Consider the following 17,474-nt stretch of genomic DNA (forward strand, 5'->3'; position numbering starts at 1 on the left):
TAACTAACTACACAACCACTTTTATTCTATATAAATAAACAGCAAAATATTCTGGTGACTTAGGATGAGCACATTTTTATAAGTTAGTCAATTAGAGCATGAAAAAAATCCTATCTGCTTGTGGTAGTTTGAATAGATGCTCCCTCCAAATATATTCAGAGTTTTATTAGTTTGTACTTTGGATCTTCAGCCATTTGGCTGGAGGAGGTACCACAAGGCAGTTCAGCCCTAAGGTACGATGGTGGGTTTGACATTCAAATCTAAAGATACGCAAAGTGCCTAGCTGGAGTTCCTAAAATATACTCTGTGGCTTTTGGCTTGTGGCTTTTCTCTCTCTGATTGGACCTGTGAAAACAGGCCAGCTTCTTCTGACATTACGAAAGTTCCCCTGGATCTGTAAGCTTCAATAAATCGCTTCCTCCATAACTGTGCCTGGTCTGGAGGTTGATTTCAGTGAACCTGAAGATGTCTGCCACACTGATCAACTGTGACTGAGTTAAATAGCCTGATTCTTGTACTGCTTCTGTCACCTTCTAGCTTCGTGAGATTGGAAAAGCTACAAGGAAATTTCTGAGTCAAAGGAAGAGACAAAAATATTATCAAAAGAAGAAAATCACTAAAAAATTTCAAAGAGATATGAAGTACTAAAGGCTACATATATATATATTTGACCCAAAGATCTCATTTCTTTCTGTACCATATTCATCTGCTCATACCAGTACACTTCTATGCAATGAAAGAAGTTCTCAGGACACAAACAGGCAGAATTCAGCAAGCCTTTCACTCAAACTGCTTCTAACCCAGTTCCTACAAAGTTCTTTCTCACCCTCATAAGCCTCACAGTGCATAATCTTACTGCATTCAGGTCTTTCAACTGTAACAAGTCTGCTCCATCAAGCTGTACTTACAGCACTGCAAGGTGTCTCAGGCCAAGGTTTCAAATCTGTCCACAATCCTCCTACATATCAGTTCCAAAAGGCCAAGCCACCCAGTCAGGTTTCTATCACAAATGACTCCACTTCTCTGTACCAGTTTTACTGTTGCAGTCAGCTTCATGTTGCTGGTAAATACCAATGAAGGGGAGCTCATGGAAGAAAAGTGTTTATTTTGATTTACAGATGCAGGAATCCTATGTATGTATGTATTTATGTATGTATGTATGTATGTATGTATGTATGTGTGTGTGTGTGTGTATATATATATATATATATATATATATATATATATATATACACACATACATACGCGTGCACACACACACACACACACACATACATTTCCATCTTGATTCTCATGTCTATGATGAAGGATGACATTTTTTTTTAAAAAAAGGATCTAAAGAAGTGCTTTAATTAAAGGCTTCCATTAAGCATAATGGTACTGCTTTTAATGCCAGTACTTGGGAGACTGAGATGGGAGTCTTGCTCTGAATTCTAGGCCAGCTTGAGACTAATTCCAGGCCAGCCTGGGCTGGGGCAAGACTCTACCTCAAAAAACCAAAATAACAAAAAGTGCTTCTTATCAAAATATTAAAGAGGCTTACTTTAGCCAATGCATTTTATATTCATCATATCCCCCCTCTGTCCTTTCATGCCATCCAGATATATTTGTTTCCTTTAAATAGTGAAAGATAGATTTTATCAGTCTTTAGTAAGGAGGCATATACTTTGTCTTCCTCATCAACAAATTTTTAATCATGAAAGAATGAAAGTTATACAATAGGCTTGAGGAGAAGACAATATTTCATTCCTTTCCTATCACCAAATAAAAATGAACATACATTATATAAATGATTAAAATTATCTCATAGTCTGATGTAGTTAAAAAATGTGGAAAGCTCTTAATTTTAAAATTGATCAAATAGGTATTTTAAATTTAGTTCTACACTTAAAACATTACAATAAACATATCACAAATAAAATCAAGTAATTCATACAGGGGTTTTCTTACTAGAGCTATTACATCTAATGAGATTGAAGAAATAATAAAAGCCTCCTAACCAAACAAAGTCCAGACCCAAATGGATTCACTGCTAAATTCTACAAAACCTTTGTATAAGAACTAAAGCTACTTATTCTCCAATTATTTCACACAATTTAAAAGGAGGGATGCTCCCTCACTCCTTCAATAAAGCCAGCATTACCCTAATACCAAACCCACAGAAACTCAACAAGCAAAGAAAATTATAGACCAATATCCATGATAAAATTTGTTGCAAATATTCTCAATAAAATTTTATAAATTTAACCTAAGAACACAGCAGTATCATCCACCTTGATCAAGTACGTTTTATCCGAGGGATGCATGGCTGGTTCAACATATGAAAACAGATTACTGTAATATATCACATAAATACACTTAAGGTTAGAAACTGATCATATTAGTCAATGCAGAGAAGCTCTTCAATAGAATATACAAAATCCTTTATGATTAAAACATGGGACATTCTAGGTATGGAAGGATTATATATCAACGTAATAAAGACTATATATAAAAGACCAAAGGCCCATATCATACTAAATAGTGAAAAACTTAAAGCGTGTCCACTAAAATCTGGAACAAAAGAGGGATGGTAATTCTCCTCACTGCTATTTAGCATTATACTTGAAGTCTTAGCTTGAGTTATACAACACAAGAAAGAAATAAAATGATGCAAATTGAAAAAAAAGATGTTGAACTATTTATTTAAACATTATATGATTTTACACATAAGTGACCTGAGAGACTCTACCAAAAAACTTCCTCGACCTAATAAATACTTTAAACAAAGTGGCATGATATAAAATAAATCAACATACAAAAAAATCAATAGCCTTCTTATATACCAATGGCAAACATACAGAGAAAGAAATCTGGAAAGCAGTCCCATTTACAGTAGCCACAAAAAAATTAAATACCTTAGAATGTTCCTAACTAAGGAAGTAAAAGATTTCTTACAATAAAAAATTACAACACTGAAGAAAGAAATTGAGGAAGAAATGAAATGATAGTAATCTCTCCCATGCTCATGGATAGAAAGCATGAATACTGGGGAAATGGCCATCCTACCAAAAGCAAGCTATAGATTCAATGCAATCCAAATCAATTATTAAGCGTCATTCGTCACAGAAATGGGGAAAAAAGGCTCAAAGTTTATAAGGAAAAATACAAGACCTCAGAGAGCCAAAACTGTCAACAAAAGGAATGCTACTATACTGTTATGATACCTGATTTCAAAATACACTAGAAAACCATAGTGTAGTGGTTTGATTCAGGTGTCCCCCATACTTATGCGTAATGAGTGCTAGGTACTCATCTGGTGGAAATTTGGAAACTGGATCTTCCTGGAGGCAATGTATTACTGGGGAGCAGGTTTATGGGTGTTATAGCCAGATTCCTCTTGCCAGTGTTTGACACCCAATCCTACTGTTGTTGTCCACCTGATATTGGCCAGGAGGTAATATTCACCCTCTGCTTATGCCACCATTTTCCTCTGCCATCGTAGAGTTTCCCCCTGAGTCTATAAGTCAAAATAAACCCTTTCTTTCCATGAGCTGCCCAGTATTTTCTACCATAATCATGAAGCTGACTGCAACAGTAAAACTGGTACAGAGAAGTGGAGTCATTTGTGCTAGAAACCTGACTGGGTGGCTTGGCCTTTTGGAACTGATATGTAGGAGGATTGTGGACAGATTTGAAACCTTGGCCTGAGACACCTTGCAGTGCTGTAAGTACAGCTTGATGGAGCAGACTTGTTACAGTTGAAAGACCTGAATGCAGTAAGATTATGCACTGTGAGGTTTGGCTTATGAGGGTGAGAAAGAACTTTGTAGGAACTGGGTTAGAAGCAGTTTGAGTGAAAGGCTTACTGAATTCTGCCTGTTTGTATCCTGAGAACTTCTTTCATTGTATAGAAATAGACTGGTGTGAGCAGATGGATATGATACATTAAGAAATGACATCTTTAGTCCAAAATTTCAACCCATTCAGCTATGTTTGAGAGATTTCAACCATTGAGATTGGGCCAGCTAATATTCAATGGAACAGCAAGGAGAATGCAGACTCTTTTCAAGGGGCCTGAATGCTGAAGGTGTGTCCTATTCTTCAAAGTCTGCTTTAACCACCACCACCACCACCCCCGCCGTCCCTATGTTAACAAGTTGGTAGCCCACCTGGTATCATGGAGTATAAGAAATGCAAGAAAGAGAGGGTCAATGAAATTTCAACATTTCTGGAAGTGACCATGGGCAGTGGGAAACAGGTTTGTTAGATTACCTGTGTAGAGACCCAATGGAGCCATGAGGATAAACAGACCCAATGGAGCTGCCAGGACTATGGGATGGTTGCCAAGAAAAGCTTCCAGTACTGGATGCAGTTTTCCAGGACTATGAGTAGCCTAGCTAGAGGGGTAGAATTGAACTCCAGAGCTTAGCACTACTTAGGATTACTGAACTTGTAGACTTGTCACTGGCTAGAGTTGTCAAACTTGGAGCTACAGAGTTTGATGTTTGCCCTGTTTGTTTTAAATATTATATAGGTTAAATATTTCTTTGCTATAGCCAGTGCCATCTTTTACAGTGTGAATGTCTGTTCTGTACCATTATTGTTTTGTTTGTTTTAGTGTTACAGCTCAAGTAAAAGGCCAACTTGGACTACTTGAATGTTTGAACAGCATTGGATTTAATAAAATCTATGAGGACTTTTAAAGTTGGACTAAATGCCTTGCATTTTATATCATGTACTTTTAGTCTATGGGTCAGGGACAAAATGTGGTGGTTTGATTCAGGTGTTTCCCAAAAATGTACATGTTCTGAATGCTACATCCCCAGCTGGTGGCTGTGGGGAACTGAAGCCTGCTTAAGGCAGTATATTGTTGGAAATGGGCTTATGGGTATTATAGCTAGCTTCCTCTTGACAGTGTTTGGCATACTCTCCGACTGTTATTATCTATCTGATATTGGCCAGGAGGTGATGTCCACTTCTGCTCATTCCATCATTTTCCCCTACCATTATAGAGCTTTCCCTTGAGTCTGTAAACAGGTCAAAATAAACTCTTTCCTCCCGCAAGTTGCCCTTGGTCAGGTGTTTTCTGCCAGCAATGTGAAGCTGACTGCAACACAGTAAAAAAAGCAACATGATTGTGTCATAAAACCAAGCACATAAATCAATTAAATAGAATAGGAACTCAGCTTTAAGTTCTAGTAACTTCAGCTACTTTGACAAAATAAAAAAAAGGTTAAAAAATGTACACTGGAGAAAATAAGTCATTTTCAACAAATGGTTCTGAAGAAACATGTACAAGAATGAATTTTCTCTTTTCTCTTATCATGTACTAAAATATCAATTCCAAATAGATCAAGGACCTCAATACTATTAATATCTAGAACTCAAAAAAGCTAGAAGAAATCGTAGGAAGAAATCTCTAAGATATAAGTATAGGGAAAGAATTTCTGAATAAGACCCCAGAGCTCTGTTAATTAGATAAACAGTTGACCATTGGGATCCCATGAAATTAAAATGCTATTGTATAGATATGAAAACCATCAACAGAGTCAATAGACAGAATACATAATCAGATAAAATCTTTGCCAGTTATACATCCAACAGACATTTATTATCTAGAATATACAAAGAACTCAGAAAACTAAGCAATAAAAAAATCCACCAACACTTTCAAAAAATGAAGGAGGAAACTGAAAAGAGAGTTCTCAGTGGAAGAAAAACAAATCACCAATAAGCATCTAAAAAGTTCAACATCTTTAGCAATCAGGAAATTGTACATTAATTTTTAAATCATTAGCAAAGTTGAACACTTATTTTAACACTAACTTAGATGGATAGAAAATATTGGGTAGAGGTACAAGTTTAACATGATTCTGTGTAGTGCCTATAACTTTTAGAAAGCTACTGAACACCAAGAGCTCCCAACAATGCACTCAACAGAGAAAGTACTAACATTTAGAACATAGGAACAAAACAATCAAACCTACATCGAGAATGTTTCCCAGCATATCCAGATCATTCTGCCTAGTGTACCAGCCTCTCTGCATTACTGACTGACTTCAATTCATCCACCAGGAGTCAGCTCAAGAATCATCTCTCCTGAGAAAACTATTCTGATCCCTTCTCCTTCACCCTTATGGTAAAGATTCTTGCTACTCAGGGTGGTCCACAAAAGAAAAACAATTGGCATGGCATCAACCAGGAGCCTGTATAAATAAATGATCATTACAATAACATTTATAGAAAAAAAAATCAGCCTAAATATCCAGCAAGATTGATTAACTAAAGTTTATTCTTATAATCGAATAGAATAATCTAAGATTGTATAAATTCATTTTGCTTATATAAAAATATAGGACCTAAGAGTCTATGCCTAAGGTATATAAAAGTCTACATTTCTACCAAGACCCCAATTGGTTTATACACAACAGCCAAAAAGACAGAAACAGGGCAGGAGAGATTGCTTAGTGGTTAACGTGCTTGCCTGCAAAGTCTAAGGGCTCAGGTTTAATCCTCCAGGTCCCACATAAACCAGATGCACAAGGTGGCTCATGCGACTGGAGTTCATTTGCAGTGGCTAGAGGCCCTGGCTCGCTCGCTCTCTCTCTCTCTCTCTCTCTCTCTCTCTCTCTTTCCCTCTCTCTCAAATAAAAAATTATTTAAAAAGACAGAAAGAATTGATTTTTAGTTTTGCATTGTTTTGTTTATGACATACAAATTATGCAACTGTTCATCTTCTGACTGTAGCTGTTGCTGCCTTGCATTGCTTACTATAATCACGACTTTCTTCATATTTCATTCTGACAAACATCCCATTACAGGATATGCCCAGGCCAGATGAGCAAGTTTAGAAATCAGCAGCAACTAGAGATACTTGCAAAATTGTTGCACTGAGAATCTTATTTTCTAATAACAAAATTTATTTTGGATTCCTTCCCACCTCGATGAATATCCTCACCTGGCTGTTTCTCTCCACTCTGCATCCTCCCCTTCACGCCAGCAAATCTCATCCAGTTCTGTGAAAAGGTCATGGGGAATGTGTTCCTCATCATCATCTTCAGTTCCAAGAATAAACTGAACCCTCTGTGATGGGGTATCTGTGAAAAATCAGATATGAATAAGCATTTATCATAGCTATAAGCTTTAAATGCCCCCCAAGTCATGACCACCCCAAACTCAAATATTATTCCCCAATACAGTACTCATACAGCATGAACTTGAGTTTTTGAACTAAATTTAATGTTAAGTCTAGTATAATTTAAGAACATAAATAAGTAAATATATATGTAGAAATTATCTAGATAGGAAGAAGTAAATTTGCCCATATCAGGTAGCATGACTGCCTACAAAGAAAACAATCCATGAAACCTAAAATGTAAACCTAGAGATAAGAATAGCAAGGCTGCAAGATATAAGATCATACATAGAAAATCAATCATATGTACTATAATAGAAGTTTTGAAAACAAAACAAATTTAGAATAGGTTAAGAAATATATCCAGGCATAAATTTTAACAAAACATGTAGAAAATATGTATTCTATAAAGTATAAAATCTGATCAAATAACTGATTTAAAATGAAAGATCTAAATAAACTAAATTATACTTTCCATCAACTGAAAAAAGTCACTACAGTTAAGAAATTATTCTTCCTGAATAAACTACAGTAATTCAGTTCCAAACAAGTTTCTAAAAGAATCTTTATGGATAATAAAAATTAATTCTAAAATCTATCTTGAAAGGATAAAGGAATAGAATAGCCAATTTTGCAAAACAAAAGAACAAAGTAGGGGGCTCATATCAACTACTTTTAAGACTCACAGATGCTTCTTGAATTATGATGGGATCACATCCTGATAAAACCATGGTAAATTGAAAATACTCTAACTCAGATAACTTATGAACATCCTAGCTTTCCAACAAAGTAGAGTATGTATCATTTATCCATGTGAACCTGTAAATGACTGGGAGTTGTGGCTCAATGCCACTTCCCATTAGGGAAGTGTATCTCAGATAAGGAAATCACAGTATGAAATACTAGTCTTTTAAAAGATGAAAATTCAAAATTTGAAGTATGTTTTCTACTGAATGTGTTTTGTTTTCACAACATTGTTAAGGTGAAAATATTGAGTTGAGCCACTGTTCATTGGTGACCATTTGCTTTCTTATAATAGCTTGTAATAACTAGGAAAGTATTACATTAGCAAAGCAATAAACAATGCAATGGACTGAGTATACATCCCCAAAATTAAGTGTTGAAATCCTAAGTGCCAACATGATATGTTTAAATCAAAAAGGTGATTTGGAAGAAATTGAGTTATAAAGGAAGAGTGAAGTTCTCATGAATGATAAGTATAGCAGTCAGATTCAGGTTCACTGAGATGAACTTCCAGACCAGGCACTGTTATGGAGGAAGGGATATTTACTGAAGCCTACAGATCGAGGGGAAGTTCCATAAAAGGCAGAAGAAGCTGGCCTGCCTTCACAGGACCAAGCAGAGAGAAAGAAAGAAGCACAAGCCAAAAACCCAAAAGCCAAATAGCACACTTTAGGAACTCCAGCTAGGCACACTTTGCATATCTTTAGATTAAAATGTGAAACCCACCACCACACCTTAAGATCCACCCAGTGACATTGCCTCCATCTAGGTGGCTGCAGACTACAAACAAATAAGCAACTGAATATATTGGAGGCCATCTATTCTTTTCAAACCACCACAGTAAGCATGCCTTATTAGTGGACTCCAGAGAGGTCTCTTATATTCTTTCACTATGCAATGATACAGGTTGAAAATGGCAGTTTGCAATTCCAAAGAAAGTTACCAGAACACTACCATGCTAAGAGCCTGATCTTAGCTTCAAGACTGTAAGAAATAAGTTCTGTTGTTTATCAATTATTAATTCAAAATCTAAGACTTTTACTCAATGAAAAACTCTTAAAAGAACATAAAGAGAAGTTAGAGGAGAAAAAAAAACCTAGAGATTGCATGTTCTACAAATTTCTGTGTCTAACTCATTGGTGGCTCCTAACTTGAATCTGCCAAAGCTGCTGATATACTAATAAGCACCTTGAGGACCAGACAATAGGGAGGGCAGGGTGGAAGGGAGGGTAAAGGGGGTGGGGGACATAAAACTGGACCCAAATGGCAATGATACCATAAAATTCTATATTCTAAAAGACAGACTAAATGGTTGAACCTTCATCACGTCCTTAGAGGGACCACCTGAATCACAGAGTCCTGGAGAGGGTATGATGAAGACTAACCTTAAACTTCTCCTGTTTCTCTCTCCTCCTCCCTCTTCTCTCTATCTCCTTTATATTGCCGATATTTTTCTTTCTTCTTTTCCTTGGCACTGGCCTATAACTCCTACTACCAGCATGTGGTTAATACACACAATGAGCTGCTGATCAGAGAGACCTACAAGTTTTCCCAAAAGAAGAGAGATTTCTGTCAGAATACTTGATGACCCACCAAGGATTAGTGCTAAGACCCTACTGCTGAAGACACCATACGCCATTGGTACGGAACATGGAGTGACCTAGCTGGAATCTTGAAGACAGTCAGTCCCCAGACAGTTAGCTCATCTGATGCCAGAAGGTGCTACATAAGTGACTGGGGGAAAATGACCAACATCTGTCGAAGATACTCATGGTCTGAGCTACCTATCAGCAAACAAGCTAAGTGATGCTCACATAAGTGCAATAATTGCACACAGCCATGTTGGGAAACCAAATGCTCTTGATTTGGCTAACTGATCCACTCCATGGAATAGAACCTATAGTGGTAACTGGGAAACAAGTCAGAACCATATCCAAAAAATGAGCCCACTCTCCATTATCAAGTTTCCACCAATTGTGGGCTACAAGAGGGCCCTCACCTATTAAATTCTCCCTGAACTAATAATGATTATCCCATTTATCTGGTGCTGACTTCACTCTCCATTGGAGAATTTGATTCTTTTTTTCAGATGGACTCAGATCCTGATGAGAAAGCCAGTCCATCACACCTCACCAGGAACTCAACTGAAACCAAGAGTAATTGGGGAAATGAGCAAGAGTGCTACTTTCTTGGTGAAGTTGGTATCAGCACAAGGGTGAAGGAAATAGACACAGAGAACACTCAACTCCCACCAAACCATATATCCAGAGACACAGAGGCTCCCAAGACCTCATCACTGAAGGAGACCAAAAATGATGGCTCAGGGAAATTTGCGGAAGAGGGGGCAGAAAGATTGTTAGAGCCACATGTTCGGACATTATGCACAGTGACATTGCCTCTTACCCTTAACTGAAGGCTAAACCCACAATGCACCACCCACATTCCCAAAAAAGGAGGGTACCAGTGGAGTGGGGAGGACAGGGATGAGGCTAACAATGATACCAAAATGTCAATAAACACACTGTGTACATAACTAATAGTATGTATGTATACACACACACACACACACACACACACACATATATGTAAAGAAACAGAAAAAATCAACAGTAACGAACAAACAACTCAAAAATGGGCAAAATTGGGGCTGGAGAGATGACTTAGTGGTTAAGCGCTTGCCTGTGAAGCCTAAGGACCCCGGTTCAAGGCTCGGTTCCCCAAGTCCCACGTTAGCCAGATGCACAAGGGGGCGCACGCGTCTGGAGTTCGTTTGCAGTGGCTGGAAGCTCTGGCTCACCCATTCTCTCTCTCTTCCTCTATCTGTCTTTCTCTCTGTCACTCTCAAATAAAAAAATAAATAATTTTTTTTTAAAAAATGGGCAAAATTTTTCTGCAAATTTCATAGCATCATTTTTCTTTACCGCTGAGTAGAACTCCATTGTATAAGTGTGCCACATCTTCATTATCCACTCATCAGTTGAGGGACAACTAGGCTGGTTCCATGTCCCAGCTATTATAAATTGAGCAGCAATAAACATGGTTGAGCACGTGAGATTCTTCTCCTTATACTATGCCCTGAATTCTTATATTGGATATTTTCATAGTATCCTGAATATCTTGAAATTCCCACTCATACTTTTCCTTTTTTAAAATTTTTATTAGCGTTTTCCATGATTATAAAAAAAATCCCATGTTAATTCCCTCCCGCCCCCCCCCCCACACTTTCTCCTTTGAAATTCCATTCTCCATCATATTACCTCCCCATCACAATCATTGTAGTTACATATATACAATATCAACCTAATAAGTACCCTCCTCCCTTCCTTTCTCTTCTCTTTATGTCTCTTTTTAAACATACTGGCCTCTGCTAATAAGTATTTTCATTCTCATGCAGTAGCCCAGTCATCTGTAGCTAGGATCCACATATGAGGGAGAACATGTGGCACTTGGCTTTCTGGGCCTGGGTTACCTGACTTAGTATAATACTTTCCAGGCCCATCCATTTTTCTGCAAATTTCATAACTTCATTTTTCTTTACCGCTGAGTAGAACTCCATTGTATAAATGTGCCACATCTTCATTATCCACTCATCACTTGAGGGACATCTAGGCTGGTTCCATTTCCCAGCTATTATAAACTGAGCAGCAATAAACATGGTTGAGCACGTACTTCTAAGGAAATAAGATGAGTCCTTTGGATATGTGCCTACGAGTGCTAGAGCTGGGTCAAATGGTAGATCAATCTTTAGCTGTTTTAGGAACTTCCACACTGATTTCCACAATGGCTGGACCAGATTGCATTCCCACCAGCAGTGTAGAAGGGTTCCTCTTTTCCACATCCTGCCAACACTTATGATCATTTGTTTTCATGATAGTGGCCAATCTGACAGGAGTGAGATGGAATCTCAATGTAGTATTAATCTGCATTTCCCTGATGACTAGTGACGTAGAACATTTTTTTAAATGCTGATATGCCATTCGTATTTCTTCCTTTGAGAATGCTCTATTTAGCTCCATAGCCCATTTTTTGATTGGCTTCTTTGATTCCTTATTAGTTAACTTTTTGAGTTCTTTGTATATCCTAGATAGTAATTCTCTGTCAGATATATAGCTGGTGAAGATTTTTTCCCATTCTGTAGGTTGCCTCTTTGCTTTTATTACTGTGGCCTTTGCAGTGCAAGATCTTTGTAATTTCATGAGGTCCCAGGGATTATCTGTGGTTTTATTACCTGAGCAATTGGGGTTGTATTCAGAAAGTCTTTGCCAAGACCAATATGTTGGAGAGTTTCCCCTAATTTTTCCTCTAGCAGTTTCAGAGTTTCAGGTCTGATGTTAAGGTCTTCAATGCATTTGGACTTAATTCTTGTGCATGGCAATAGAGAAGAATCTATTTTCATCCTTCTGCAGATATATATCCAGTTTTCCCAACACCATTTGCTGAAGAGGCCGTCTTTTCTCCAGTGACTATTTTTGGCATTTTTATCGAATATCAGGTGGACTTACATCTGGGTCCTCTATTCTGTTCTATTGATCTACATGTCTGTTTTTGTGCCAGTACCACACTGTTTTTGTTACTATGGCTCTGTAGTATAGGTTAAAATCAGGTATGGTGAAACCACCAGCCTTATTTTTGTTGCTCAGTATTGTTATAGATATTCGAGGTTTTTTGTGATTCCAAATGAATTTTTGGATTGTTTTTTCTATTTCCATGAAGAATGTCTCTGGAATTTTGATAAGGATTGCATTAAATGTGTAGATTGCTTTTGGTAAGATTGCCATTTTCACAATATTGATTCTTCCAATCCAGGAACAGGGGATGTTTCTCCACTTTCTAGTGTCTTCTGCAATTTCTCGCTTGAGTGTTTTAAAGTTCTCATTGTAGAGATTCTTTACTTCCATGGTTAGTTTTATTCCCAGGGACTTTATTTATTTATTTTTTTGATACAATTATGAATGGGAGTGATTCTCTGATTTCATCCTCTGTGGGTTTGTTGTTAGCATATATGAAGGCTACTGATTTCTGTGTATTTATTTTGTATCCTGCTACATGGCTGTAGGTTTTGATCAGCTCTAACAATTTGCTAGTAGATTTTTTAGGGTCTTTTATGTATAGAATCATGTCATCTGCAAATAATGATAACTTGATCTCTTCCTTTCCAATTTGTATCTCTTTTATGTGTGTCTCTTGCCTTATTTCTATGGCTAACACTTCCAGAATTATATTAAATAAAAGTGGGGACAGTGGACACCCTTATCTTGTTCCTGATTTTAGTGGAAAAGCTTCCAGTTTTTCCCCATTTAGTAATACGTTGGCTGTAGGCTTGTCATAAATAGCCTTTATTATATTGAGGTATGTTCCTTCTATTCCCAGTTTCTGCAGGACTTTTATCATGAAGGGATGTTGGATTTTGTCAACTGCTTTCTCTGCATCCAATGAGATGGTCATGTGATTTTTGTCCTTCAACCCGTTTATGTAATGTATTACATTTATAGATTTGCGTATATTGAACCATCCCTGCATCTCTGGGATAAAGCCTACTTGGTCAGGGTGAATGATCTTTTTGCTATACTCTTGTATTCTGTTTGCCAATATTTTGTTGAGAATTTTTGCATCTATGTTCATGAGGGAGATTGGTCTGTAATTTTCTTTTTTTGTTCTATCTTTGCCTGGTTTTTGTATCAGGGTGATGCTGGCCTCATAGAAGGAGTTTGGTGGAATTCCTTCTTTTTCTATTTCCTGGAAAAGCTTAAGAAGCAATGGTGTTAGACTTCCTTAAAGGTCTGGTAAAATTAAGCAGTGAATCCATCTGGGCCTGGGCTTTTTTTAGTTGGGAGATTATTGATAACTGTTCGGATCTCCATGTTTGTTATAGGTCTATTTAAGTGATTAATCTCATTTTGATTTAATTTAGGTAGGTCATATAACTCAAGGAAAGCATCCAATTCTTTCAGATTTTCATAACTTGTGGAGAATATGCTTTTATAGTATGTGCCTATGATTTTTTTAATTTCTCTGGAATTTGTTGTGATGTTAACTTGTTCATCTCTGATTTTATTAATTTGTGTCTCTTCTCTCCTTCTTTTGGTCAGATTTGCTAAGGGTTTATCAATCTTGTTTATCCTTTCAAAGAACCAACTCCTTGTTTCATTAGTTCTTTGGATTATTTTTTTTTTGATTGTTTGTTTCTGTTTCATTAATTTCTGCCCTAATCTTTATTATTTCTTCCCGTCTACTGATTTTGGGTTTGCCTTGTTCTTCTTTTCCAAGGCTTTAAGGTGAAGCATTAGGTTGTTTACTTGTGACCTTTCTAATTTCTTAATATAGGCACTTAAGGCTATAAATTTACCTCTTAGAACTGCCTTCATTGTGTCCCAGAGATTTTGATATGTTGTGTTCTCAATATCGTTTGACTCTATAAATTTTTTGAATTCCTTCTTGATTTCTTCATTGACCCATTCATCATTTAGTAGTGTATTGTTTAGTTTCCAGGATTTTGTGTATGCTCTATAGCCTTTCTTGCTACTGATTTGTAGTATACTTCCATTGTGGTCAGAGAGAATGCAAGGAATTATTTCAATTTTCCTGAATTTGTTAAGATTTTCTTTGTGTCCTAATATATGGTCTATTTTAGAGAATGTTCCATGTGCTGCTGAAAAAAATGTATATTCTGCAGCATTTGGATGAAATGTCCTGTATATATCTGTTAGGTCCATTCCTTCTATGACCTCATTTAGTCCAGATGCCTCTCTGTTTATTTTTTCCCGGGATGACCTGTCAATTGATGAGAGTGGGGTGTGAAAGTCACCCACCACCACTGTGTTTGGTGTTATCTTTGACCTTAGTTCTAATAGTGTTTGTTTGATGAATTTGGGAGCCCCCATGTTAGGTGCATATATGTTTAGGATTGTAATGTCCTCCTGTTGGAGTATGCCCTAAATCAATATAAAGTGACCTTCCTTTTCTTTCTTGACTAACGTTGGACTGAAGTCTATCTTGTCAGATATTAGGATAGCAACCCCTGCTTGTTTTCTCGGTCCATTTGCTTGAAACACCGTCTTTCAACCTTTCACCCTAAAATAATATCTATCCTTTGTAGAAAGGTGAGTTTCTTGGAGACAACAAATTTTAGGATCCTACTTTTTAACCCAGTCTGCAAACATATGTCTTTCTGTTGGGGCATTGAGGCCATTGATATTAAGAGATATTATTGAAAGGGGTGTATTTATGTTTGCCATTTTTTTGTGTGTGTGGTTCTGGTTCTACCTGTGCTCTCTTGTGTTAACTAGTATTTGAGTATTGCTTGCTTTTTCTAGGTTCCTTATATGTGTGCTTTTCCTTTTCTTCAGCATGGAGGATTCTATCAAGTATTTTCTGTAGAGCTGGTTTTGTCTTCAAATACTCCTTTAACCTGCTTTTGTCATGGAATGTCCTGATTTCTCCATCTATTTCAATTGATAACTTTGTAGGATAAAGTAAACTTGGTTGACAGTTGTTATCTTTCAGCACTTGGAATATATCACTCCAAGCCCTTCTGGCTTTTAAAGTTTGTGTTGAATAATGTGCTGTAATCCTGATTGGCTTGCTTTTGTAGGTAACTTGATTTTTCTCTCTAACTGCTTTCAATATGTTTTCTTTGGTGTGTGTGTTTGGAAGTTTGATTATAATATGGCGAGGAGAAGTTCTTTCTGGGTTTTGTCTGGCTGGGGTTCTAAAGACTTCCTGTATCTGCATTGGCACCTCTTTCCCAATTTGGGGAAATTTTTCTTCTATGATTTTATTGAAGACGCCTACTATGCCTTTGGAGTGGAATTCTTCTCTTTCTACTATGCCCTGAATTCTTATATTGGATCTTTTCATAGTGTCCCAAATATCTTGAAATTCCCACTCATACTTTTCTATAAGTTTGTCTTTCTCTTTGTTGGACTGTATTAGATTTGCCACCTGGTCTTCTAGCTTAGATATTCTGTCCTCTCCTTCATCCATTCTACTGGTGATATTTTCTACAGAGTTTTTTTTATTTCATTAACTGTGTTATTCATTGCTAGTTATTCTGAATGGTTTTTCTTTATTATTTCTATTTCCTTATTTATGTCTTGTATTGCCTTCTTTATTTCATGAAATTGGTGTCCTGCATCTTCTTTGATTCCTTTGATTTCCTCTTTAAGTTCCTCTTTGACTCCTTTGATTTGTTCTCTGACTTCTTTGAACATATTTACAATCATTCTTTTGAAATCTTTCTCAGGCATTTCCTCTAACTCGTTCTCACTGGAGGTCATTTCTGATGCATTAATACTTTTAGGTGGATTTATATCGTCTTGCTTTTTAGTGTTTCTTGTGTTATAATGTATATATTTTTGCATCTTGGATTAAGTTATTGCTTGGATTTTTTAGCTAGCTGAGTATTCTTAGCTGTATCAATTGAATTGATTTTATATTTTTTCAGGGTAGGAGCTTAAGGTGTTAGGTGTGGCTCTTAAGACTCTCAGAGTATCTACAAAGGTGCTCCTAGGGGTTGAGTTTCCCTGCTATGGGAGTGTTCAAGTAGGCTGAGTGGAATAAAATACAGGTAGATTCTAAAAGTTAACTAAACACTGTACACCTTCAGTCAAAAACAGCCCCGAGTATGTATGCTAGAGTAGTTATTCTAACAACCAGATCCTCTATCAACATAGAAGTTAAGATTTCTGGTCTGTTGAGGGATCCAAGTCAGCTTGTGACCAAGTGAGACCCTTCCCTGGTGCATTCCCAGTTACCTTGGATGATTTTGGTCTCAGTCAAGTTGCTGCCTGGGTTGTCGGGCTGCTGTTCTGATTTCTGGAGCTGGGCGCTGGCTTTTCCTGTGGGGCAAACTGAGCCTGGCCACTGTGGCACTGCAGATCAGCATCCCCGCTGCAGGAACTGCTGCTGCTAAAGCTGCCTCTGCTGAGTCTGATAGCAGCTGAAGCTGATGCTGCTGGGCCCACCGCTGCTGCTGCCTCTGCTGCTGCTGCTGCTGCCGCCGCCGCCGCCGCCAGTTCTGGAGCCAGTGCTGCTGCTGAAGCTGCTGCTACTGGGTCCACTGCCGAAGCTGCTGCTGTTGCTCCTGAGTCTGCTGCTGCTGGGTCTGCTCCTGCTGGGGCTGCTGTTACCAGTGCCAGAGCCGCTAATGTTGCTGCCAGACTCTGCTCCTGCTTGGGTCCCGCTGTCGGCTCAAGTTGGCGTGGTCGGGTCCCGGGGCCGCTGCTCTGTTCGCTGGAGCTGGGATCAGGCATTGGGGGAGAGGAGGGAGCTGCAGCTGCTCTGGTCCTCTGGCTGTTCCACGTGTTCTTCTACCTTGTGGTCTGCTCCTCCGTTGCTCACTGCCGCTCTCCCTTCGTTTCTTGAGTTGCAGAGAGCGCCGGTTGAGTGGATAATCCCCACACCTGGCTTTTCCTGTGGCTGAAGCCGAGCCTGGCGGCTTTCTTGTGCGCGGCCACTGCAATTGGCAGAGCTGCCAGGGCCGCTTTTGCCGGCCTGTGTGGGCTCTGGAAGCTCAGGATCTCTTCTACTTCTCCGCTGCTGCTTCAATTTCCTATACCCCTCACTTTTTAGTAAAAGTGTGTATTTTGCTGAGTTTTTTTGGTCTTTTTTCCCC

At 38.0% G+C, this 17,474-nt stretch overlaps 1 protein-coding gene across 5 annotated transcripts in view; it reads right to left on the minus strand.

Annotated features, from left to right (window-relative positions):
* Positions 1–17,474, minus strand: part of Slc4a10 (solute carrier family 4 member 10) — a 362,675-nt gene that overhangs the window by 137,681 nt on the left and 207,520 nt on the right. For all 5 annotated transcript variants that reach the window (XM_004651887.2, XM_004651884.2, XM_004651886.2 and 2 more), the window contains exon 4: positions 6,941–7,079. In XM_004651887.2, coding sequence (XP_004651944.1) covers positions 6,941–7,079 — 139 coding nt within the window. The remainder of the gene's footprint in view (positions 1–6,940; positions 7,080–17,474) is intronic.

This window comes from Jaculus jaculus, chromosome 4 (assembly GCF_020740685.1).
Source record: "Jaculus jaculus isolate mJacJac1 chromosome 4, mJacJac1.mat.Y.cur, whole genome shotgun sequence".
Lineage (NCBI taxonomy): Eukaryota > Metazoa > Chordata > Mammalia > Rodentia > Dipodidae > Jaculus > Jaculus jaculus.